The sequence below is a fragment of the Alexandromys fortis genome, unplaced genomic scaffold (assembly GCF_014885135.2).
Source record: "Alexandromys fortis isolate MF-2015 unplaced genomic scaffold, M_Fortis_MF-2015_v1.1 scaffold_90, whole genome shotgun sequence".
Taxonomy (NCBI): domain Eukaryota; kingdom Metazoa; phylum Chordata; class Mammalia; order Rodentia; family Cricetidae; genus Alexandromys; species Alexandromys fortis.
Genome location: NW_026067985.1, coordinates 2618832 through 2644925, shown reverse-complemented (window position 1 = coordinate 2644925; position 26094 = coordinate 2618832). Strand labels below are relative to the sequence as shown.

Genomic DNA, 26094 nt, shown 5'->3' with positions numbered 1-26094 from the left:
AGCAATGAACAAGGAAGCCAGGACTGAAGTTCAGCTCTGATGAGTCAAGACCTGGGTGGTATCTGACAAGTGGCCTGCAGAGCTCTAAAGACAGCTTTCTGTTTTGATGTGTTCTCCATCAGAGAAACTAGCAGAATGACCCCTGCCAGCTACATGTATGCAGGGATCACACATGTATGTGTGACCAGTACCTGTAAGGAATTATCTTAAGGGAAGAAAGGTTTATTTCAGTTCACAGATGAAGATGCACTCCACTGTGACAGGGAAGTCATGGCTACAGGGGCTTGAAGTGCTAGCCACATTGTATCCATGGTTAGGAGCCAGAGGTGAATGCTGGAACTCAGTGTGCTCTCTCTTTCTCTCTCCCGTTCCCACTTTGTCCAGGACCCCAGCCGACAGATGGAGATACCTACATTCAGAATAGGTCTTCACACTGTAATTAACCCAGTCTAGAAACTCCCACACAGGCATGCCCACATGATGTAGACTATTAGTTTAACCATGTAAAGATGTGTTGGGTTTGCTTGTGTTGCACCTGCTTACCTTGCCTGCCTAAGGCACATGACTGCTCTAATAAGAGGATGAACAGCCAATAGCTAGGCAGGTGATATGGGCAGGGCTTCTGAGCAGAGACAGTAAGTAGGAGGAAGAGGAATCTAGGCGCAACAGAGACAGAGGGAGATGCCGGGGGCCAGTCAGCCAGACAGAAACGGAAGATGTGGGAAAGCAGGACATACAGAATGAAAGAAAGGTAAAACGAAGAAGAATAGAAACAGGTTAAGTTATAAGAGCTAGTGGGACAAGCGTAAACTAAAGACCAAACTTTCAGAATTACTAAGTCTCCATGTCATTAATTTGGGAGCTGGCTAAAAGGCCAGAAAAAGAGCTTGGATACATCCACAAATGTGTCTCTTAGGGGATTTTAGATCCGGTCAAGATGAAAATCAAGATTAACCACCATAAGCCCGCTCCTGTCAACTAGACACCCCCAAACATGTCACTTGTTCCCATAGGCTCATGGCTATCTCATAATGACAAACTCATTTACCGTATTAGTGGGAAGTTGAAGTAAACCCCATTCTAAGAATGCGCTAGAACGGTACTGTCCAGCAGGAATTTTGGCAGTGGTGGTAGGGATAGAACTTAGAGTACCACAAACATTGGACCAGCTCTCTGCCACTGAGCTCCGGCCTCAGCCCTGGAGACATTGTATCCCGCACAGGGATAAGCTGCATGTGGCTGCTGAGCTAATGTGGCTGGTGCAGAGAGGAACATCTAGGATTCAGCTACTTCACATGCAGAGAACACACGTGACCTGTATCTGCCACATGGGGCCAGCACAGCTCTAAATCCTGGGTAAGAGGCATCTGTTTATTCCTAAGAACAGTAGCGGGGTGGGGAGATGGTGTCGTGTGAATTTAGGTTATCTCAGCCTCTTAATTAGGGACAGGGTGGGCGTGGGTGTGAGGAGTGATGTCCTTGGTCACAGAACTCAGAAGGCTGAGAGGCCCAGACTAGCCTAGACTACATAGTACTACCCTGTCTCAGGACCAGAAACAAGATGGCTCAGTGGGTAAAAGGGCTCACGTCTAAGCCTGACGTCCCGAGTTCAACCAGGGACCCACACGATGGAAGGAGAGCAGTGACTCCTGCAACAGTCTTCTGACAGCCCAGTGTCCTCTGTGGGCGAATGCGCCCTCCCGTAAATACATGCAGTACAAAACTAGAACAACAACAACAAAAAAGCACAAACAAACGAGAAACCACAGAATGGCATGCCGTGTATATTGGCAGTGGAGCGAGCAAGTAGACAATGGCTTGGAAGGCATCTGCTCAGCTTTCAGCTTCCGGTTGCAACATGGCCCTACAAGCAGACACCTTCGAACCCTCAGTGAACTGGAACCAGACAGGACTATGGGGAGGGAGAGGCTGGTCCAGCCTCAACTCTGACAAGAGTCTTCTTCTCAACTCACAGCAACTACACTGTGCTCGGGACAGAAACTCCTAAGACACAAGGTTTCTGGGCACGGAAGCTCACACTTCAGTGGAGGTGATGCAGGGCAGGGCAGGGCAGGGCAGGGCAGGGCAGGGCAGGGCAGGGGTGGCGGACAATCAATGTAGACAGAGCAATCTGATACATATGAGGAGAAAGTTCATGATGCTGACAGGGCGGGTCACCATGGGAAGGATACAGCCGTGGGACCAGCAGGGTGATGCTACCACAGACAGAGGGGACAGGAAGTATGAAGGGCTGGTCTAGGTAAAGGGAGGGAAGAAGGATGGTGAGGAGAGAGGTGGAGGAGAAGCCAGATCTGGCAGGCCCAAGATACATGAGCTGTATATATTACACGTAGTTAACTAATTGATTAATTTGATGTGGACAAACGCTCTACCAGCTTACACCCCAGCCCATTATACGGCCTTCTGATGACACATGATGGTTCAGCTCAGGACCAGCACTCAAGAGGCTGAGGCAGGAGGATCAGGAATTCAAAGCCAGCCCAGGATACACACTGAAACTCTTTCTAAGAAACAAATAAATAAAGCAAATGGCAGCTCAGGATACCAGGCCTGAGGCTGAGGAGCAGTGGCCGCCATCTTTGACTTATTTGAGCCACTATTTTTAACCCAAGGAGCCTGACTCACGAAGGGGCTCCTCTGTGAGGGTTCCTGACAGATCCTCTCATGCTAGGAGGCATGAGGGAATTTGGGAATTGGTCACAGCAGAGGGATGATTAAGAAAAGGGAGAAAATGAAGACACTCCCCAAGTCCCCAGGCAAGGTGTCTCACTCAGCCTCACGTCAGGCCATCAAACAGGGCCAAATACCAGAGGCCTCCAATATCATAATTGCAATATTCCACCAGCCCGCTCTCTCAGTGGACGGCATGGAGGCCAGCACAGGAGCATCTGTGCGGAGGGCCATTAGGGGTCCCTGACAGATGTGCCTCCCCCCACCCACCCCACCCCAGCTGCAGAGGAACACCCGTGGCTTTCTTCCTCCCAGACAAGGATTGATGAGGATTCTCCAGAGCTCTCAGACAGGCAAGGAGAGGCTGCGGACCTTTTCCCAGTCTGCAATTTATCTTGGGAGGGCCATTCACATCACTTGTTACAGGCCGGATTATGCTCTGACCCGGCACATTAATCTCTCCGAATAAAATAATAATCATCAAGGAAGGAGCTGGACAGTTGCCAGGGAGGCATTAATAACTGTCACCATACCTCAGAGGTATGGGAAAGGGTGTCAGGGCCCACATCCACCCCCTGGTCTAAACAGTGCCATCTGAAGGGGAGGAAAGACCCTCTAGCCTGGATTGGGGGTAGACAAGGATTTTGTATCCATGAACCTGACTCTTAACTAGTTCAGAAGAGCTCACTAAACAAACCTAGGACACTAAAATCACTCAGGAAAACCATATTTGCATTCCTACACGCGAGAGACTCCAAGTAGCATCACTCACACTGGTCAGAAGTTGGGATGCAGCTCAAGTCCCTCAAAGAGCAAATGGCTAAATGAACGTGTGGAATGGGAAAGTCATGGAAAGAATGAAGGCTGAGCCATGCTACTGTGTGACGGTGGTGTGTTTTCTTGTGTGTGCATGAATATACATGTATGCATACATGTGTGCCTCTGTGTGTGTGTGTGTGTGCGTGTGTGTGAAGGGTGTGTGTAATGCACTAATATGTGAGGTACTCTGCCAGAGAGGGCAGGAGGGATTTTAGGAGTTAATCTCTATCGCTCTCTTTTTTTTCTGCCTGACAGAGTCTCTCACTGAACTGGAAACTCGCTGTTTTGGGATCTGTCTGTCTATGCCCTGAAATGTTGGGGTTACAGGCACCTCAGTTCTGCCTGGTGTTCCTGTGGTGCTGGGATTTGAACCCGGGACCTATTACCCACTGAGCCATCTCTTAATCCTGTTTTGCTTTGTTTTATTTATTTATTTATTTATTTATTTATTTATTTTATTTATTATGTATACAATATTCTGTCTGTGTGTATGCCTGAAGGCCAGAAGAGGGCTCCTGACCTCTTTACAGATGGTTGTGAGCCACCATGTGGTTGCTGGGAATTGAACTCAGGACCTTTGGAAGAGCAGGCAATGCTCTTAACCACTGAGCCATCCCTCCAGCCCGCTTTGTTTCTTTTGAGTAAGGTTTTACTGTTCCCAGGCAGGCCCTGAGCTTTCGATCCTCCTGCCTCTGCCTCTTGAAGGCTAGGATTCCAAGTGTGTGGGCTGTGTCAGCTTATACTACAATGCAGATGAACTCGAAGACGTGAATGTTGGTTAACAGCTAGGAAAGATTCTGCACGTAGGAAGTACACAGAGTGGGCAAATCCACAGACAGAAGGACTGGCGGGAGGAGCCTGGGGTGGCTGCTTCGTGAATACAGGCTTCCCTCCGGGGTGACGGCAACATCCTGGAACTACACAGGGTTGCTGGCTGTACTGCCACCATACAAAATGTCACAGAATTAATGACACCCTTTGAAATGATTAGTGGTTAATTTTATGGGAATTTTACCTCAAATAAAATATTCTAAAGGTCTAAGACAACTAACCGTCCTTGCCTTAAGAGACCTCTGTGCACAAGGACAGTTGAGAGAAGGGCCCTGATCGTGGAGGGCTGAGCCACATTCCCTCTTCTGTGACTGTATGGTCACCACGAGGTCTACAGTCTTTGCTACATTACTTAGTTCAGTCTGTGTGATGAGAGGTCAGAGCTCCTCCTCCCTGGGGAATAATGAGACCGAAGACGACAATGTGCTGGGAGACTCTAACTGCCATCAAGAAGGGCTTTGTCCACTGTTTGCCTGAGATGTCCCCTGTGCCTTCAACACAGCCCACCCCAGCAGCCTCTCTGTAGAGTTCTTGAACAAACAGCCTGCCGGAGACACTGTCCAAGAGGACAAGGCATGTGACAGTGGACACTACTGTGTGTCACCACAAATGACAGAACATGAGCTGTGGGGAGGCCCTCCTGCCTCTGGTGTCACACTCTGCCACTGCCTACTGTCGGAAGCAGGTGGGCACAGAGTCTATGTCCACCCACAGTAGAAAGTCACAGCGTTCAGACTTGGGGGTAACTTGGAGGGGGTGACTTCCAGTCACCCAGAAGTCACAGGAACAGTCCTGACTGCTCTTCAGTTTCTGACTATAGTCCTGGGCAAGTCACCAACCCCCCCTGTACCACCATCACCAACCCCTCCCTATCACCATCACCAACCCCCCTCCCTGTATCACTGTCACCAAACCTCCCTGTACCACCATCACCAACCCCTCCGTATCACCATCACCAACCCCCCCATACCACCATCACCAAACCCCCTTGTACCACCATCACCAAACCCTCCTTACCACAGTCACCAAACCCCCCTGTACCACCATCACTAATACCCCTGTACCACAGTCACCAAACCCCACGTACCACGGTCATCAAACTCCCCCTGTACCACCATCACCAACCCCCGTACCACCATCACCAAATCCCTTGTACCACAGTCATCAAACCCTCCTGTACCACCGTCACCAAAGATGTGAGAAGGGGTGAGAGTCATGACAAGATCAAGTCCACAAGCAGCAAATGCCAAGTGCCCTACAGGTGGTTGACAATAGTCACCAGGATGGGCAGGGAAAATGACCTCTACTGACAGTCTGTCCTCAGGGTCATTCAGCATCAGTTGTGAGCTCTGGTAGGGGGTCTGCCTCTCCCGCCTTCCAGGCTGACCCTGCAGACTGTATAGAGCCAGGAGGCTCCAGCAGTGATGGGTGTGCCAGTGAGGGGGGTGGTGGTAGCTGTGTCTGCTAGCTTCTGCCCCAGTTCCTCCCTAGCCTGCACTGTTGTGCTCCATGCTTAGCTCCTCCCCCACTTGCACTGCTGTGCTCCAAGCCTGGCTGTGAGACAAAAGAAGAGTCCTGAAGGCAGAATGCCCTGTGCCTGCATGCGGCTGGCTGAGGCCTGTATTCCTGTAGGAAGTGGCCTATGTTGTCCGGGCAGCTGATGGCTGCAAGCTATTCCTGGCTGAGGATATGGCCTCCGTGAGGAGACAGGAAAGTGGAAGCTTCCAAAGCCCTGGCTTTTCTAGACTCAAGAGTACAAAGCCACCATGCAGTAAACACGAAGCCTGAGAAACAGGCACTTGCCAGGACTCTGAACATAAGGAAAAGCCCCTGGATTAGGTGTCATGAAGATTAAGTCATATACCTGGTGCAGGTGGAGCACCCCAACCCAAAATGACAGCACCCCAAAGGCCCCAAATCTGCAACAGTTTGAGCTCAGACATGAAGACATACACAAGTATTCCTGCAGCACTCTGACCTCCCATGACACATCGCAAGGCAAAGCAGGTGTGCTAACAAGATTGTCTGGCGTGGGTGAGACAGGTGAATTCCATGTTTATGCCCAGATCACATTCCCAACATACCTCCTTATGAATATGCATATAGTCTAAAAACTGAAAAAAAAAAAAAAAAACAAAACTATGATCCAAGCATTTCTGATGGAGGACAATGAACCTGTGCCACGAAGCATTCCTTGTTCAGTTTCCCAGGCACCAGGCCCAGACAAAGCACAATCTCTTTTCCAAAAGCAACTGCTCCTACGAGGTCAGCACCATTTCCAGCGGTAAACAGGTGAGAAGCTCAGAGAGGTTTCGTTATCCAACCAACCATACACAGACAGAGAAACGTAGCCAGGTCCAGACATAAATGTGCCTGAGGCTGGAGTCCTTGTGTCTAACTACTGGCCATGCTAGTTTTGGGGGTCAAGTTCATGGTGTCTATAGGAATTTGGCATGAACTAGACAGAGAGAGGGTCATAGTTACTACGACTGGGCCAGTGTGGTGAGGCAGCGGCTCAGGGCTCCTTAGTGCCGAGTGGTTCCTCTCCCTACTTCCCTCTCTCTCTGCTATGCTTCCTGACCCTGCTTTAGGGGACAAGGATGTGGCCTCACCCAAGAAAACCTCAAAGTCTTGCGCTCACCCAAGTCAGTGCGTGGTGGGGAAAGGAAAGAAGCTGCTCAAAGTGTAACCCCCTAGAAAGTTGGGTCAGTTGTCACTCAAGACTGAGGGCCAATTCAACCCGCTGTCCTCTGTCCTCAGAGGTAGTGAGAGTTCAGGTCCTTTGAGCTCTAAGGTCATTCCTCATGACCCCTGCATCTAGAAGCATTACCCCCTTCCTCTGCTGCTCACCACAAAGCCCTGCTTCTGCCCATGGCAGGCGTTACTAGCTGATCACAGAGCCATTCCCCTCTGAGAAGCAGTCACTTTTACAGAACAAGTTCGTGGACTGTACGGAGTCAAATACTGTGAGTATTACCCTTTTCTGAGAGATGCAGGACTCAGGAATGTGGACAGGCTTTGTGCTCCTCCCTCGGGTAAAATCAGAAGAAAACTGTCAAGGAAAGCTTTGAAGAGAAGGTAGTGAGGGGTGCGGATGCAGGGGCATCATGGTGGGTGGAGGGCAGGCATTGCATTTGCTTTGCTTTAGTTCTCTCCTCCTCTGGGAGGTGCCTGGAGCCCCACACGTGTGTGCGCAGTGACTGGGGCCTCGGGGTGGCAGCAGCCAGAGCTTACCTTGGACTTAACGGCCAGGATGATCTTAGGCAGGGCCACGACGAGGCACTTGAGGGCGATGGTGATATATTTCAGCACGAAGTCGGCGATCCCCACGATCCAGAGCAGGTCAAAGAAGTCCAGGGTCTCCAGGTTAGGCTTCAGAAATATGAGGCTGGGGGTGCGTTCAGAGATTAAGTCATTCGTTTAGACCCTGGTCCTATCAGCTTTCCCTCAGGAGGGGACCTTGGGAATATCACCAAGGAAAGCACAGCGGCCTTGGCATCGCACCTCTGCGGCTGCTTCTCTACCACTGACCTGCTGTGTGACCTCTCTGAGCCTGAATTCCCTGGAGGATTAAATGACAATATTGACTTGGACCATCATACAGGTCTCCTCCATTTGCATTTTGTTATATGTATTCTTGTGTGTTCAGGTGCATGCGTGTGCAGATCAGCGCCTGTATGTATGTGAATGTCAGAGGTCAACCTCAGGTGTTCCTCAGAAGCCATCCACTGTTTCTCTTTTCCTTTTTGTTGACACAGGATCCTCGCTGACCTGGAACTCAGCAATCAGGCTAGGCTGGCTAGCTGGTGAGCCCCAGGGCAGTCAGTGCCCCTTCCTCCACCTCCTCAGGGCGCTGGATATCAAACATGGGTCTTTGTGTTTGCCTACTGATGGCCACTCCCCCATCATGTCACCCTCCCCTGTAGCTTTTTTTTTTTTTAAGAAATTTTATCTATTTTTTTATGTATACAACATTCTGCCTCCATGTATGCCTGCAGGCCAGAAGAGGGCGCCAGATCTCATTACAGATGGTTGTGAGCCACCTTGTGGTTGCTGGGAATTGAACTCAGGTCCTCTGGAACAACAGTCAATGCTCTTAACCACTGAACCATCTCTCCAGCCCTCCCCTTTAGTTTTATGTATCCAAGATAGTCTTCGTAGAAAGGATGGACGAGAGGAGGTGTGGCGGGGAAAGCCCTGTGCTCTGTGCTAAGGTCCTTACTTCATGGGTCTCATTAACCTCCTACCATAAGGGGCTCTGCAGGGAGCATGGCTTAGCTCCACTCAGGCTGGACTGAAGCTCAACCACAGGATAACTCTACAAGGGCGTTCAGGACCAGACTTGCATTCATATCTAGGCTGGTCAAATTAACTCAGTGTCATCAGCAAATCAGGGCTCGCTCCCTCTTCCCTAGCTTAGATGCCAGACCTGGATGATCACAGATGTACTATAGAAGACCCTGCCATACAGTGGTGATAGGGGGCGGGAGGGGGGACAACAGAACCCTGAGGCCTGTACTGCCATCTATCCCATTTTTCAGATAAGGAAACAGGCACATGGTCAAGTTGTCAGAACACAGTCAAAATGATGACCACGGGGAACCGTGAGGAAGGCTCCAGGAAAAAGGCTTTTACCTCAGATGCATTTTGTTTCCTGGTTATTCTTAGATGTGCTTTTATGCCTCTTGCAACAAAGGTTTACATTTAATTTATAAGACAAGTTTATTCCCGTTGGATGTCAGAGCAGCGCTATAGAATGCCATCTGGCGAAAGGATAAGCGGAGGGCTGTCCTCAGTGTACCCCGAGTCCGGATACGGCCCTCTGCCTTGCTTCCCTGCTTTCCCAGATACAATCTATACTATGTGCTGCAGGTGAACACGATTGGAGTAGTCCCCCACTAGCTCAGAACTGGGTATAACGGAGGGTTCTTTATTTAGGGGGGCAGACTCACAGATCACAGTCCTCTGTGCGAGTGGGGAACAGGAACCGAATCCAGCAGCCAAGAGAGAGCGAGAGAACGAGCGAGCTCAAATGGTTTTTGGGTATCCAAGGCCATGTCCAACCTGGTCCAGCATCTCAAAGGCCATTGGCTGAAGGAGTTTCCCTAGCAATGTGCCAGCCGATTGTATTTAAATTGGTGTGTCCTGAGAAAGCTCTGGGAAAGGGCTGCTCTGTTACTATTTAGTAAGTGTTTACTGGTGTTTGTTTACATGCTTTTCTGAACCCAAACAACCTTCCTTGGATCATCGTCTTCTTTGTTACATCAGCGTGTATAAAGTACAATGAAACTGGAGTAAGGCTGTCTGCAGCATTAGACTGTATTAGACTGTAGTCTGCCTCATTATTTCAGGTCCTAAGATCCCAGGTCCAGCAGATAAAAGATCTACCTAGGTTGCCTGAAAAGTAGACAGCAAAAGACAGAGGTGGATGCAGCTGGGCAACCTGGCTGTGAGGAATGCTGTCGACCAATTCACGCTGTACACTGCAGCTACTCACTGTGCAAACCTGTGACACCTGTGCATGTCCAGTCACGACGTAGGCCCAGTGCACCTGTCTGTGCTAGGCAGGTCACAATTTCATTTGCCTGTATGTGGTCCTGTAAGCTGCAAACCCATGTCGAGCACGCTGCAAACCCAGCGCACTGTCTAGGACCCTGCATTTGGAATCTCACGCTCAGCTGCCAAACTTATCTCACTGCCGGCCCACAACTTCCAAACTGTTCCCCGTCCATGGCCCACACTTCGGCTCTGCTCTCCAGCGTCCCGTTCATAATTTCAACAGTAGTAAAGACATCTTGGCTCCTCTGCCATTCCAACCCTGATCTATTTACTTTGTTCATTTCATCTTCCCAAAGGTCCTAGGAAGGATGAGCAGGTACAAAGCTTATCCTGGTCCAAGCTAAGGGCACCTCGGCATAGACAGGTGGAGTCACCTGCTCATGCTGCCTCAGCTAAAGTACGGCACTAGGATCAGAGTCAGGCTGGTGGGCACTGGCTTCTCTCCTCTCTTCTTGCTGGATTTGAGGCTCTGGGCAAGGGGCCAGCAAGTCTCCTACCTGCCTCCTCCCTCACTGGGAAACTCACAGTACACACAGAGAAATGTTTTCTAAATGCCTGGCAAATCTAACGGGGCAGAGAGGGGTGCGGAGTAAAGCCCATACTCTAGTATCCTGAGAGTCCATGCTGGTAGCGCCTCCTGCTGACTTCAGCACTTTCCATCACAGCCCTGTCTCTGTGGGACTTCTCGGTCCAGCTGCAGCGGCCATTCCTAGCCTCCAGGGACAAGTTGGAGGCACTGACCTCACTCCCAGGATCTGCTCTCACCCTTTCCTGGGGACCTCAACCTCACTGGCTGATCTCCATCCACCTCAGGTAGACCTTACTGCTGAGACACAGTCTTCCTACGTGGCTCAGGCTGGCCTTGAACTCTCCATCCTACCGTTCAGCTCCAGCCACCCTTGTGAGGGGCTGGCAGGTATGTGCAACCCTCTGTCTGGATGACTTTTCTTCTTTGCTCGGTAGTGGTGGTGGCGGCAGGTGGGACAGCAATACATGTGTGTCCCCAAGGCCAAGCCCCACGTCCACTCATCTCTGAAGTTGTCTTTGCTCATTAATGCGCTTACTGTTACTTTATTACAAGTCTGTCTTTTAGGTGCCATCAAGAACAGCAGTGAATACTCTGGTTTCTCTTCAGATTGTATAAATCTTTCGCCTTTTACTAAAGATTTCCGTGGAGAAGAACAGCAGTGAATGCATATAAAATATTAGGGGGAGGAAGGCAGATATTAGTAATTTTTTTTTACTATTTTTTAAAAAATATTTGTTTGTTTATGTGTATGGAAGTGTGCCCCTGCATGAGTTTATGTGCAATCCCTGCATGCAGGTGCTCACAGAGGCCACAGAGCATAGGGTCTGCAGAAACCAGTGTTGCAATTTGCCTGCTGTGCATGCTGGGGACTGAGCCTGGGTCCTCCACAGGAGCAGGAAGCTCTAACCATTGAGCCAGATCACAAGCCCCTATTTTTATTTTTTGAATGTCCTGCTATGTAGGCCAGGCTGGGAGTTAAAGGTCATCCCCAACGACATCTTGAGCTTGACTACATGAGATCCTGTCGCAAAAAAACAAAGTGCCCAGCCTCAAGTACTTCATTACAGTTCCAGGAAACAGCAGGCTTTGTGAGTGAGGCCTTTCCACTGTAACAACAGGAGTAACAACAGTGGCTGTGGGAACCACTCATATACAGCTGGATCTGTGCCCTCTCTGCCGCCCTCTCTGCTGCCCTCTCTGCTAGTCCCCTGTGTTGACAGTTTGACTCGGGCTCCGTCTGATGGAGGCACTGAGTCTGCATCCAAGAACAAGATGATGCCTACAAAACAGCATGAGTGGGAAACTGGTCCCAGCTGCCGGGAAACTCCACCTCCTCTGCCCTTCAGCAGGACCTCAGCATTCAGGACCAGGGAACACAGGACCAGCGCAGAGAGTGACAGCGTGGGTGCTTAGACTATCAAGACTACTCTGAAGCTCCCCCCCCCCCCCAGCTTCTCTCTTCCCCCACCTGCCGCAGGCACGTTTTCACAGCAAGGGGGACCATGATAATTCAAGATCCCACCTTGAGTTCACACCCTGTCCAGAGCCCACCCCTACCCCCACCCCCAGGAACCCTTCTGTTACCCCTTAGTGAGAACATTCTGGTGAGCTTCTCCTAAGATTTCCCCTTTCCGACAATGAAGTGATGTTCACTCCGCCCACAGCACCATGCTTTCTCCTTAACGGTTGCTGTTAAAACACCCACCCCTCAGGAAGGGATGCTGGGACATGTGTGATTTTTCCAACCTGTGGTAAAACCCGAGCAATGAGCAGACTGCTTCCTTGGTCATTTGTGTGTGTGGCTTCACGTCCACGTTCACACTGTGTGTGGCTTCACGTCCACGTTCACACTGTGTGTGGCTTCGCGTCCACGTTCACACTGTGGACCATTCTTACTAGCATCAATGTCTCCTCTCACAAAATACCAGAACCAATTAAACAATAAGCCATGGCTTCCTTTCCCCCAGGCCTGCCAACTACCTCTCCTCCTTTCTCCTCCCCTTCCCTTCCTACCTCCCTCTCTCCTTCTTTGAGACAAGGTTTCCAACTTGAAATCCTCCTGCCTCAGCTTCCTTGTGCATCAAAGCAATATTCGGGATACACAGTCATCACTAGGTGACTGTGAAGGATTTGCTCCAGGGAGCCCCAAAGATGCCTAAATCTAAGGATACTTGCCTATAATTTGCAAATTATCTCACACACCCTCACCAGCCAGATTTCAGAGGACTTTTAATACCCAATGCTATGTAAATGCCAGTAAACATTTGTCCTGTTGTGTGGTTCAGGGTTTAGCAGCCTGGACAGAGCCTACAGGCATTCAGTCCAGACTTAACTGTTTCCTGAGTATTCTGTATCTGCAGCTACTGCTCCACAGGGGCAGAACCCACAGCTGTGGAAAGTTGATAGTTCAATAAGATTATTACTAAAATTAATTCCACATGGTCTTACTCTTTGCCTTCAGGTGACGGTTGGAAAATGTGAGGTGGAATATCCACTGGTGTCCTAGGTAAGTCTGAGTTTAATAAAGGCCCGAGGCTGGTGTCCTTGCTCACTTACGGCATTCGGCCGTGCACCCCAAGTCCGGTGATGGCCCCCTCACCTGCTGTAGAGCTGCTGGGAGCTGAAGGTGTAGAGGACATACAGTGTGTTCCCTGCCAGGAAGGCCAGAATCCACAAGATGACCAGGACCGATCTCTTCTCCTGTACAAAGTAAAAGAACCGTGAGGATGTGGGGAAGCCAATGGTGCGTGCAGCAGAACTTTCTAGAATGTTCTGGGATGAGTGGAAACTTTGCTGTCTCAAAGCTTTGAAGGAAGCGGGGCTGATGGTGAGGGGAAGGTTGCTGGTGTCTTCCTACCTCACTGAGACTCACATAGAAGTGACAGGAAGGTGGATGCCTGCTTGAAGAACCATCTAGAAAGGTCAGAGCTCACACTCACAGCAGTCTCTGGAGTGACATTAGCCCGCATCTGACACACTCCCATTGGCTCCACCCCGCCTGGGAGCTGCCCAACCCAGGACAAGCTACTTAAACAGGTTCGTAGCAGCATCTACCGCACAGGTTCCTAAGAATGCATGTCCATACACTACGTAGAGCGCCTGGCACGAGTGTCCGCTGATGTTAGGAACCAGACACACACTTGGCATGGTGGCACACAACTACAGTCCTAGCACCCAGAAATAGAGACAGGATGATCAGAAGTCTGAGGTCACCCTGGATTGGGTGAGACCCTGCCTCAGAACAAGCAAACCAGGGCCAGTGAAATGGCTTTGCAGGTACAAAAGTCGGCTGTCAGGCCTGGGGTCTTGAGATCAATCCCTGGGACCAACACAGTGGAAGGAGAGAACCAACTCCTCTGACCTCCATTCATGTGCTGTGCCGTGTGCCCCACCCCAATAAATAAACTGTAAAATCTGAAACAAACAACAAAGCAGTTAAGTGTGGCTAAGAGTTAGGCCATGAAAGCTGGGAGCGGTAGCCACGCCTTTAGTCCCAGTACAGAGAGGCAGGTAGATCGCTGAGAGTTTTAGGCTAGCCTGGTCTACAGAGTGACACCCTGTCTCTCACATATGCAAAGGCTCCTTTGTCTTTGCCCAGTAGCTTCTGGGCCTGACAGCGATCCCGGAACAAGTCCAGAGTCTGCAGAGAAGGGCAGGCTCCTGTCCTAGTGCCCTGGGAGGCGGAGTCCTGTGCTGCTGACCCTCCAAAGTCAGTCTCTTCCTGGCCCAGGGTGGCTGCTTTGCTGGAACAGATGAGGTCATAGCTTTCCCACTGATCCTTCCTTGTGGTTTCGGTAAATGTTCCCCACACACTGTCTGAGACCTGACCCAGAATCCTGTGCTCTGCTGCGAAGCACATTTCCAGAGAACGAGCAGACAGACCCATCTCGAGGTTCCCATTATTCCAAGAGTCAAGGTTAATGACTGAGGAAGCACCTCCAGGGGCCAGGAGTGGGGTCAGTGAAGTGCTGGCTGCACCAGCACGAGTTTGACTCCCCAGCACCTACAGAAGAAGCTAGGCATGGTGCTTCCTGGAGCTGCACTGGGGAGGCAGACACAACAGTGCCCCTGGAGCTCATTGGCACCAACCTCGTCCAATCAGTGAGAGACCCTGTCTCCAGAGATAAGGTGGACAGCAATGGGAAGCCAGTACACAGATGCTGTCTCTGGTCTCCACACACGTGCATGTATGCATGTGCACGCACATACCCAGAAACCACCACCAACTAAATGACAACTCTTGTAGGTGAGATTTGGCCACTTGGCAGCCCCTGCTCCCCCAGTTTAGATTAGAAAGGTCCCACAAAGGCAGGAGGGAAAGGAGGAGAGGCCAGGTTCTAAGCTTAAGGCCGGTCATGGTGGCCCTGCCCACAGAAAAGAAAACACGCATGTACAGTGTGTAATCCTGGCACTCATGCTGGGGAAGGAGGATTGTAAGTTCAAAGCCAGGCTGAATTACGCAGAGGGCTAAGGGTCAGTCTAGGCCACATGGTGAGACTATGTCTCCTCCAGCCTCCCCCACTTCAAAACAAAATATGCATGTATAGAAATAATGTCATCTGTGTATTTATTCATGGAGCTTAAGCACCCCAGGGGGCTGATCCATGGATCTAGGCATTCTCTTGGTCCTTTACAGCTAAGCTCAGGCGCCATGGTGATGACACTGCATTGACACAGGGCCAGTCCCCGGGTCCCTCTCTATGGGAGGTGCCCCTCATCTTCACCTTGTTTGCTCCTCTGACCTGGGCCTAGGCAGGCCTGTGTCTCATCTCAAGTCTGCAGAGCTGTTAGCTGGGAAATCAACCACTCTGGCAGTCACAGGGACTCACCTTCAATGATACCTGCTCCCGGAGGGTGGAGTTTGCATACGCGAAGGTGCTGGCCATCCCGATGCACACGGCAATACCTGTAGGAAGCGCAAGGTGACCTGGCGGACATGCTGGCTTCCACCCACTCAGACCTCTCCAGCCTAGCCTGAGACCCTGAGCAATGCCGGGAAAAAAAAATCACCCAACATGCCCCTGGAGCTGACAAGTTAAGAACTGAGGGGAGAAAGACCAACTTCCAGGGATTAGGCTACGAGGCACATTGGCAAGAATGCTGAGCCGTTCATCTGGGGAGTGGGTTTAGAGGAATGGGGGCACTGTGTGGTGTGGCCAGACCAGAGTTCAAAGTCCAGCTCTGTCACTTCTGCTGTGTGAGTGCAAGCAAGCTACTGGCCCTCTCTGAACCCAAGTTCTCTCATCTATGTGACTGACAGACGGATAGACAGACAGTTCACAGCAGCCACCTCACAGAGGGGTAGGCACACAGGTAACCTCCAGCAGTGACTGTGGGAAACACTGTCTACTGTAGAACAAACCTGGAGTGATTAGTGACACAGACACAGGAGGCCCCCTGGGAAGCAAAGCAAAGCTAAGGGAAAAGATGAAACTCTCAGCCACAGGTGGCAGGCAGAGGAAGAATGGGATTGAACTGGCTTCCTCACCACTGTCTGCCGTCTGCAGCCCGGGCGGGCTAGTTCCTGTGGAATGACTTGAATGACTTTTAAATCCTGCTAAGACGTGACTGGCCTAGGACTGATTTCTAGTGTTAGGTGTTCTCGAGGACTCTCAGATCGACCAAAAAGAAGTGTTTCTCTTCATTAGAAACAGGTAAGAACGGTTAACTCTAGTCCTTTTTCTCTTCTTCTTTTTTAATACGTTCTTTTCTTTTTGGATTACACAATAAACAGGGCTGGAGATGGCTCAGCTGGTAATAAAGGTGCTTGCTACCAAGCCTGACAATCTGAGTTCAATTCCCAGAACTTACAGTGCAGAAGGACAGAGCTGACTCCTAAAAAATGTCCTCTGACCCAACAGGTGTCATTGTACATATTTTTGTGCACATGTATGCACACATCAAACAAATGTAAATTAAAAACCACCACATTGTTCACTGGAGCTGGGCATCATGGTGTATGTCTGTTATACCTATGACCTTAGCACCGAGGACACTGAGGCAGGGGACACCAAGTGTGATGTCTGTTGAGCTACAGAGCTGATAATGAAAAAAACAACACTCGAGAATCACACAGCCGCAAGGTCGGGCTTGTGGTACATTCTAGAATTCTAGTACTGGGGAGGCAGAGGCAGGAAGAGCCCTGCAAATTCAAGTTGAGCCCCAGCAACAAACATACAGTTATAACAACAGCCAAGGCTACAAAGAGACCTTGTCACAAAAAACAAACAAAGCAAAAACAAAAAACCCCTTAGACACAAGCTTGGCAGGATTCAGGGTGAGACTTGAGGACATGCTGGCTTCCATGCTGGGGAACAGCAGGGCAGGGTAGTGACATCGGGGCTCCAGAAAGGAGGGGGTGATAGAGCTGTCTAGAACTCCAGAGTGGAAAATAAGAAACAAAAGATGGTCTCATCTTGAGATTTTCTTTTGTTGTTTATTTTTTAATTGTGTGTGAGCACCTGACTGTGAGCTCACATGTGTGAGCACCTGACTGTGAGCTCACATGTGTGAGCACCTGACCGTGAGCTCACGTGAGCACGCATGTATGAGCATCTGACTGTGAGCTCACGTGAGCACGCATGTGTGAGCACCTGACTGTGAGCTCATGGACCATGCATGTGTGGTCAGGACAACCTTCAGGAGTTCCTCCACCATGGGCTCTGGGGACTGAACTCAGCAAACCGGGGTTACAAGGCAAGCACCTTTACCCACTGAACCACCTTGTTGGCTCTTGAAATTGTCATGTATGGGAAGAAGCTACTGAGTCACAGCCTGTAATACTGCAGGGCAGAGCGGTGTAGAGACCATCATGAAATGATGAGGATGTGCCAGGTACTTGGCTAAGTACTACACAAGTCACTGTCATACTGAGTACCTGCGATGTGCCAGGCTCTGTCAGGGGTGTGTGTATATGTGTGCATGTGTGTGATGGTCAGGAGAGAACCTGTAGGAGTGGGTTCTCTACATGGGTCCAGAGGACTAAACTCAGGCCATTAGGCTTGGTACCAGGTGCCTTTACCTGCTGAGCCGTGCCAGTGGCTCTGGTTATTTGAATGTGTGGAAGTAATGAACAGAAATAACCACACACTTGCAGCGCTTCCTCCACATGTGTTACATATATGACCTCAAACACAGCCTCATCATGATTCCAAGAAGTATATCACCCCTCAGCATTTGTGGGGAGTGTTCTGAGACCCCTGTAGACACCCAAATCTGCAGCTGTGTCAGTTGAAGGTGAAATGGCACAGTATTTGCATAAAACCTACACACAACCTCCTTTGTTAAATCATCTCTGAGTACACAGTGACAGAAACACCTTATACTGTAACATGGATGGACTATGGTCTGGGCATGTTCAGTACAGACACTCCCTTCTTCCTGACTGTTGTGTCTTCGTGCATATGTGGATGTGTGGACATGCACCTGGAAGTCACACGCTGACATCAGGTGCCTCCACCTTAGTTTCTGGAGACAGGGTCTTTCACTGAACCTGGCCAGTGAGCTGCAGGATTCCCTGCCCCCCCCCCCACCCCCCTTGCTGGGGTGGTAGGTGTGCACCACCTGGCTGTTTATATGAGAACTGTGATTGGACACAGGTCCCCTGCTTAGGGGGCAGGCACTTTACTCCTGGAGCCACCCCAGCCCTTCCTTGAATGTCCCATGTGCAGTTGGTTAAATCTACGGATGCAGAAGTGGGGTTTGAGAAGAACAGCTGTCTGTACTCAACTCCTATTTGAAAGACACGTGGAACCAAGGCAGAGAGCTCAATAACACATGCAGCTGGGACAGGCTGGGGCCGTGGTTCTGACCCCTGAAGTCTGAGTTCTTAGTCATGCCACACAGCTCTTTCCAGTCTACTGAGAGTCCAGCCAAAGAGGGTTCTATCTCAACCCCACTGGGCAGAGGAGAAAACAGGCTCAGAGAGGCCAGGTCACCTGCTCAAGACTGGGCTGGAATTTGAACCCAGGTCTGACTCAGAACTTCATGCATGCATTCAAGCATGGTGCACCATGGTTCCCCTACTGTCTGATCCTGGCTCTGGGCATGCCCAGCCCTTCCCTGAAGCTGCAGGCCCACGGGAACTCACCCAGCTTGTGCTGGAAGCACAGTTTGGCCAGCAGAATGAGGATAAAAGGCAGTCCCTTCTGCAGCCAGCAGATCACAGCCTTCAGCTCTGACAGTGCAGGTGCTGGAGTCCCTGGCTGCTCGTCGACCCCTTCTTCCGAGTGCCCACGGTGGTCCCCACCCACATGCTGCAGCAGGGAGCCCCCACGGTGGGCGGCGTGGTGGAAGTGGTGGTGGGGCTGGCGGTGGTGGTAGCTGTTTCCTTCGGTGCTGCGGCCACCGGCCTCATCCCTGGTGGCTGGCATCGGGATGAACACGTCCCCGCCCCCTGCTGTGGAGCCCAGCACCAGACCTGCTGGGAAGGGGTTGGCAGGCAGACCACCTGCCAGGCCTGAGAAGAGTGCAGGAGGGGACGCTGTCTCTGCCTTCAGGCTCTCAAATACGCCACCCTCATCCACGCTGGCCTCGGGGCTGAGGGCCTGGCTGCGGCTTCTGCAGGATGGGATGGCAGAAAAAGCCCACATCAGACCTGGCCCACAAACTCACACTACAGGTGCAGACTTAACTCCACTATGGTGTCTAGAGGGAAAGGGAGCCTGCACAATGAGAACTGGATGAGGTCATCAAATACAACCCCCAGTGTTAAATCCTGGGATCTTCATGATCAGAGTGCGTAAACCAGAAAGAACCGGATGGCCAGCTGCATCACTACCATCCAGAACTGTCAGTGAAGCACACTTCTTTATAATCTCTCCTAGCCGGGAGTGGTCTGTTTTTGCAACAGCAATGAGGCTGAAAACTACCACCCTCATGGGATGGTGGGCATGAAGTGCCAACAATGTGACTGACCCAACTGTGTCTCCCCTCAAAATGCTGGGTGTAGCCTGAGCCCTTGAACCCCAGAATGTAACATTATTTAGGGGCAGGACCCCAATCCAGTATGGCAGATGTCTGTGACGAGGGGTCAGGAAGAGACTTCAGAAAGCAAGTCTCTGGGTGAGTCACCAGAGGCACTGGCTCCACTCGGCTTGTGATCCCAGCATTTGGGAGGCTAAGACAGTAGACCCCTTAACTTAGGGAGACCCTACCTTGAGGAAGTGGGAAGAAGGCTGAGGACTGTTGCTCAGTGGTAAGGCTTGGGGTCCACTGTGTTTCTGAGCCATGAACCACTAGCCCATGTTAGGTATACACGATATCCCCATTTCACAGATAAACCAACGGAGGCACACACAGACACAGGTACTGGGCAGAGGTGAATGGCTGGGGAGGAATAAGAACTAAGAACTTGGAACCAGGTGGACCAACTCTAGAACCTACACTTATGTGTTTATTTTTGAGACAGGCTCTCATTTATCTTAAGCTGGCCTCAAACTTGCTATGTAGCTGAGGCCGGCTTTGAACTCACAGTTCTCCTGCATCCACCTCCCAGATCCTGGGGTTATGGATGTGCAGCAGCACGTCAGGTTTTATGTAGTGCTGGGACTGAAGGGGCTTCCTGAGTGAGGCGAGCACTGTGCCCACTGACCCACAACCCAAGCACCCCACTATCCACAAAAGCTGCCGGATAAGCACCCTACACTCTAATCTCACACTGGACGTCTCACCTCTCAAGGGCCTCCTGCTTGAGGAAGCCATGGTCACTATGCTGTCCCCTAGCCCTGCCTCACCCATCTAGGTGACCTCACTCTACCTCCATCATTGTCAGCTGACATCCCCTCCTTGATGGGAAGGCGGGGGCCACCTCCCACTGACCCCAGGACTGCCTGCAGAGGGCTGATCTCAGTGGTCAGTTTATCGTCCACCTTTTCCTAGAAACACCCTCCATCTTGGTTGTGTGGTGTCCTCACTGTGGGGAGCCCAGGACAACTGCAGGTGGCCTAGACCCATTGAAGACCAAATGTGTCAAGATCTTTGGAGTGGGCCCTGTACCTCAACTTCTCAAATCCGCTGGAGATTGCAGCATGCAGTGACAGGGACAAACTTGAGTGCTTAGTTCCATTTGTGCCTTTGCTGGAAAGCACACTGCATCGTGTACAGAGTATGCTTCACCAATGTACTTTGAAGGAATGAGTCAGAGCGTCAGAGCTAGTTCCAGAACAGTCAAGTTTACATAAAGAAATCCTGTGTCTTCAGAAGGAAAAAAAAATGTTTAAAGCTTTGCTTGAGCCTGGTATTTACAAAACTCATTTGATCCCAGAATTGTTTTTATCCCTGGAAACCCTATTAATGTTATACAGGATGCTGAGGCACACAGCAAGGGACAGGCTGGTCTGGAGAAGTCTCAGCTGTTTCCTTCACAAACTGGACTTCATGGTACATCAGCCTAAACCTGGCACAGCTTGTACCTCATCACTCTCCCCACCGGGCCCCCTCCCTGGTGGTTCCAAGGCCTGGGAACTGTGTGGTCCTCCTCCCTTGGGCTCTGGATAAAAATACTGATGACAGAAACAGCAACAACAACAGGCACCATGGCTATGTGTCTCGAAGGAACTGAGCTCTCTCTGCATTTCAAGAGCTTGGCTCAGAAAGCACACATTCTGTCAGGTGCCCAGGCCTGTGTGGATGACCCTACCATCCCAGGGGATGCTGGAAAGCCTCCCCCAACCCCTGAGCTCACCTGAGCTCCTGAGGCCCCAGGGAACTTCAGCACAACTCTGGAACGCTCAACCCACCAAGGGCTTTTTTTTTTTTAGTTGGCCTCCCTCCCCTCAGCCCTTCTCCTGTATCCAGCTGGGACTGTAGCCAAAATGGGAAAGAATATTCCTTGGGGGGGTTGGAGCTGCACTTCCAACTTAACCACTTAAGGGCAACAGTTCAGAGAGCCCAGGGGAATGGATCCACTTGGGTCGAAGAAGGTAAAATATGACATCTAAAAGGGGCCAATAAAATGGGTTCAGAGGTGAAGGTGTCTACTGACAATGCTGCCAACCTGAGCCTGATACCTGGGGCTCAAATGGTGCAAAGAGAGAACGGACTCCCACAAACTGACCTACCTGCCTGCCGTGATACAGGCACCTGCCCAAATAAATGTGGAATGTAATTAAAAGTTAAAGCGCAAATTTTGATTGGAACAAATGGACCAAAGGCCAAATCTTAGTCCTGCCGTTTCCTGGTTGTGTGACTTTAGCTAATGGACTTGCCCTCTCTGAACTCCATCTCTCGTCTTCAGGCTGCTCTGACAGAGGCAAGCATATGCCCTCAATACATGGTGGATAGTATTTTTTCTGTCACGATTTCTGTCCCCAAAGATGTCTGGGTTTACTTGAAAGAAAAGTTGTCCTCAGCTCAGGAGATCCGAACAGGCACGCTAACTTTAAGAAAGATGCTGCCTCTGTGCCTCCTCGTGTTCAGGAAGAAGACACATTCCTTCATCCTCAGCAATGCTGGCATTTACCACCTTTCTACGGCTGGAGAAACACAGACCTGGAGGTGTTGCTTCCTACCAACGGCACTACAGCTGCTGTATCTGTCCACTATGTGTGCCGATGAAAATGCCCGAGACTGGATAAAGGTGTGGCTGTTCCCTCCTGAAATCAGGACCGCTGCACCCAATCCGCATAAGATTGGGCCTCACAGAGGGAAAAGCAGAAACTACTCCCCTGCTTCCTGTGCCCCCACAGCTATGTGTGGTTCCAGGGGAGCTGGTTGTATATATATGTGGGTGCTGGAAGGTCCCCTGAAGGGAAAACTCCAGCGTTGCAGCCCTGCTGGGATGGGCTTTTTGGTGATGCAACTTCCTTTGAATCACTCAAGGTCCCCAGAAAGTGACCCCAATAAACTCAATGGTTCACACACAGCCTTCTAGGAAAGAGGAGGCAGCTCTCAGCAGGCACTGGGCTGCCAGATCCCTGATCTTGGACTTCCCAGCCGAAAGATAGATGCCTGTGCGGCAAGAGGCAGGATGGACCCCGTGCAGTGTGCAGTAGCAGCTGGCGGAGGCCAGGCGTCTCTGAAGGAAAACCCGGCAGGAATGATCACTCGATCACTCATCTGAGCCTCATGGATCCTTGTGGATCTGTCCTACAGGGCTTGGGAATGGTCCTAAGACAACAGCAGCTGCTCTGTCAGTCCCTGCTGCAAGGCTGCTGCGCTCTAAGGAGAAGGTCCCCTGAGGGTCATGGGGTGTGCCATTGGGGGTGCTGTGGGCCTTTATGAGGTGGAACCTAGTGGTAGTCTTCAGGTCCTTGAGGGTGCACACCGCATGGGGAGGAGCACAGTCTGAGCAGAGCATGGCTCTCCACTGTATTTATTTCTGCAGGCAGCATCTCCTGCTGAACCCGGAGCAAGCCGACCCCCACCAGTCTAGTCAGATGAAGTGCCTGGAGATTTACTGTCTCTGCCTCCTGGGTACAGGGATTCCAGGTGACTGCTAAGCCGGCCTGTCTTTTTTTTTTTTTAAATGTTTAGTTTTTTTAAATACTTATTTATTTATCATATATACATTATTCTGTCTACATGTATGTCTGCATGCCAGAAGAGGGCACCAGACCCCATTACAGATGGTTGTGAGCCACCATGTGGTTGCTGGGAATTGAACTCAGGACCTTTGGAAGACCAGGCAATGCTCTTAACCTCTGAGCCATCTCTCCAGCCCAGCCTGTCTTTACATGGGCTCTAGGAACGTAAACTCTGGTCCAGCGCTTGCTGGACAAGCACTTTCTCCTCCAAGGAGTCCACCTTCTCCTCTCTGCATGTTTGAGAAGTAAATCACTCCCACCCACACATGCAGCCAGCCACCACGGCCACCCATGACCTGAGGTGATGAGGTCATAGGTGGCCACTGAGGCAGCCTTGCCATTTGCTCTCTCATCCTCCAAGACTGTGAGCTACAAAAACCCTTTCTCTTTATGAAGTCACACGCCTCAAGTGTGCTTTTGGAGGAACACAAAGCTGCCAAATATGCCGCAAAGCAATTTTCCGTTGGGTCTGTTTTATATCGTCAACAACTGATATCGAGAAGCGGGTATTTTTCGATTCATTTCACCATCCAGAGTGTAGGGTCCCCATATGTTGGGGAGTTGGGGGAAGAGGATTCTTACCTTTCAGGTGGAATATTGTCCGTGTTGCTACTGTGGCGCCTCTGCATTTTCCTTAGCACCTGTAAGTCAACACGTGTGTGTGAGTCATGACCCCGGGACACAACCTTTGCCTGTTGCCATGGTAACTATAAACAAGCATCCCTCCTATGTTACATGGCTAGGGCTCTCTGACAACTTCCAGACTTTTTATCATTTCTGCCATGCAACTCGAGTATCCCACAGGAGAGAGTTGTTACCCCACCTCACAGGGAGGTCCTGAGAGCCACAGGTGGAGATGGCTCTATGTCAAAGAAGAAAATAGTTCATGCGACTGCGGATAGGCGCTAGATGGGGTGCAGTGAGAAGCAGACAGTGCCCGCCCTTTAATTTGCTGTGTGACCTCAGACAGATGAGAAACCTCTCTGTGGCCTTCTGTGGCACGGTCAGACTGAAAGCCTCCTTCCCTCTCACACATTTGGCAAATGAAGGCGCGACTTCCCGTGGAGACACAGCACCTGGTGCACCGCAAGGAGCCACATGGACTTCAGACCTCCATGTTGACGAAATGGGCCGTGGACGTTCAGGGCTCCTGCTGCAATGTGGCTACCGCATCCCAGAGACAGCAGGCCTTTTTTCCTTTCTCTTCAGAGGGAAGCGCAGGGCAGGGGCTCCTCCAACACACCAGACCTTGGGTGGCACAAAGCACTTGGGTGAACAGGTCATGGGACAACTTCTGTCATGCAATAAACGGAAAGATGCACCTAGTAACTATAACAGGTGATCCCATTTGCCCCGTAGTTCTGTAGCCTCTTAGCTACCCCCCCTCTGAGGCACTTACGGCTGGTTATGGCTTCAATAGATTTGGCTTATTAGCAAACTATAACTCCTGGGTGCTGAGGTCATAGCCCTGTTGATAAAGTGCTTGCACAGAGGCAGGAGGACCTCTGTACGTAGCCGGGCATGGTGCTGTGCCATGTAATCCCAGCACTGGAGAGGCTGAAACCAGAGGATTCCTGGGACGCCCTGGCCCAGTCTTTCTAGATGATGAGCCCTAGGTCCCAGTGAGAAATCCTATCTCAAAAATAAAATAGCTGATTCCCAAGGAATGATACCGAGGGTGACCTTTGACTGGCACACACGCGTATGCACATCCACACCCATGTGCAATCCCGCATGTGAGCATCCAAACACCCCCGCATATGTACGCATGCACGCACACACTCACGTGCATGCACGCGTGCCCCTTTAACTGTAAAGAGGTGGATACCCGTTAACCCCTACCGCCACCCCCCCCCCCCCCCCCCCCCCCCCCCCCCGCCCCCCCCCCCCCCCCCCCCCCCCCCCCCCCCCCCACCGGCAGGAAGAAAAAGAAAGAAAATCATGAATCCTGATTGGGGAATACAGAAAACAATTTTCGAACTTCCACTGGCTTCCTAGTAAAACCAGATTTGCCAGAAGCCTCCAGGTTGTGCCCGAAACATCATCACTGCTTACAACCTCAGCTCTGTGAGTCGTGCCTAGACACTCTCATGTTAGCCTTTCCCCGGCTCCAGGTCTTCACACTTGCTATTCCTCCCCTGGGATGCTTTTCCAGCTGAGGGTTACACAGCTGACTTCTCTGATACAAATGGCACCTTCCTCTGGAGGGCTTCTCTTCTCCCCCGGTTCCTGTGGGGTCTGGCTGCTGTCTTCACAGCCCTTACCATTTACATAGATGTTCATTTATATGAGCCATGAGGAGACCAGTGTCTGGTTTGCCCTCTACCTCAGCATTGCAGAGATGGAGGGTGATCAAGTACTTGTACAAATACATTGGGTTTCCAAGACACAGTTTTCTTAGATCCCTGCACCTTGTCCCACCTCCCACACCAATAAAAGATCAAGAAAAAAGGGGGACAGGGCCTGGAGAGTGTGTACACTGCTTCTGCACAGTCCAGTTCCAGTACCCACATGGGCAGCTCACAACTACCTGTAACTACAGCTGCAGGTGATTCAGCCCCCTCTACTGGCCGTGCAAGGCACTTGCACTCACATGCACAAACCCACACTCACATAATTAAAAAATAAAAACATCTTTAAAGAAATAAAGGATATGCTACCACGAACAGGTTCAGCTTCCTGGAGTATTTTCCCCTTACAGACTGTCTGTTAGCTCAGGCCAACTTCTTACTTCTGCACAGCCTTCCAAGACCACCAACCTAGCACGCCACCAGCTAAGTCGCTTATCTTTATCGCTTTTGCAAGGTTAAATTAGGTGGGGAAAGACTCTTTGGCACCATCTTCATATACAGGCAAGCGCTCTATCAACGAGCTACACCCTCGACCCCACCATCTTTATAAAGAAAGGGAATGTCATCATGTAACAAGTCCCCAAGAACTTGCAATCTGGTTTAATACTCCCCCTGGCCCAACTACTCATCCTCGGGGAAAATAAAACACAGCATCGCCACGTTTCCATCTACAAGCTTGACGCAACGTCCTAAATTTAATGCCCACGACTCTGCTGCAGGCAGGCGGTACAACAGCGAGTCCTGGTACGTATCTTGCAAGCAGGATGCAATAGAATGAATGAATGAACCG

At 50.8% G+C, this 26094-nt stretch overlaps 1 protein-coding gene and 1 pseudogene across 4 annotated transcripts in view; one reads left to right on the top strand and one right to left on the bottom strand.

The window, feature by feature from the left end:
- Positions 1-26094, bottom strand: part of Rnft2 (ring finger protein, transmembrane 2) — a 64608-nt gene that overhangs the window by 38254 nt on the left and 260 nt on the right. For 2 of the 4 annotated variants that reach the window (XM_050159073.1, XM_050159074.1), the window contains exons 2-7: positions 24030-24201; positions 23536-23594; positions 18519-18988; positions 15259-15335; positions 13029-13129; positions 7576-7729 (exon numbers count right to left, since the gene is read on the bottom strand). In XM_050159073.1, the coding sequence (XP_050015030.1) occupies positions 7576-7729; positions 13029-13129; positions 15259-15335; positions 18519-18988; positions 23536-23594; positions 24030-24053 (885 nt within the window). In that variant the 5' untranslated portion in view covers positions 24054-24201. Of the gene's footprint in view, positions 1-7575; positions 7730-13028; positions 13130-15258; positions 15336-18518; positions 18989-23535; positions 23595-24029; positions 24248-26094 lie in introns of all 4 variants that reach the window. The other 2 variants (XM_050159072.1, XM_050159075.1) reach the window with 1 other exon arrangement.
- On the top strand, positions 11016-11147 carry LOC126511759 (uncharacterized; annotated as a pseudogene).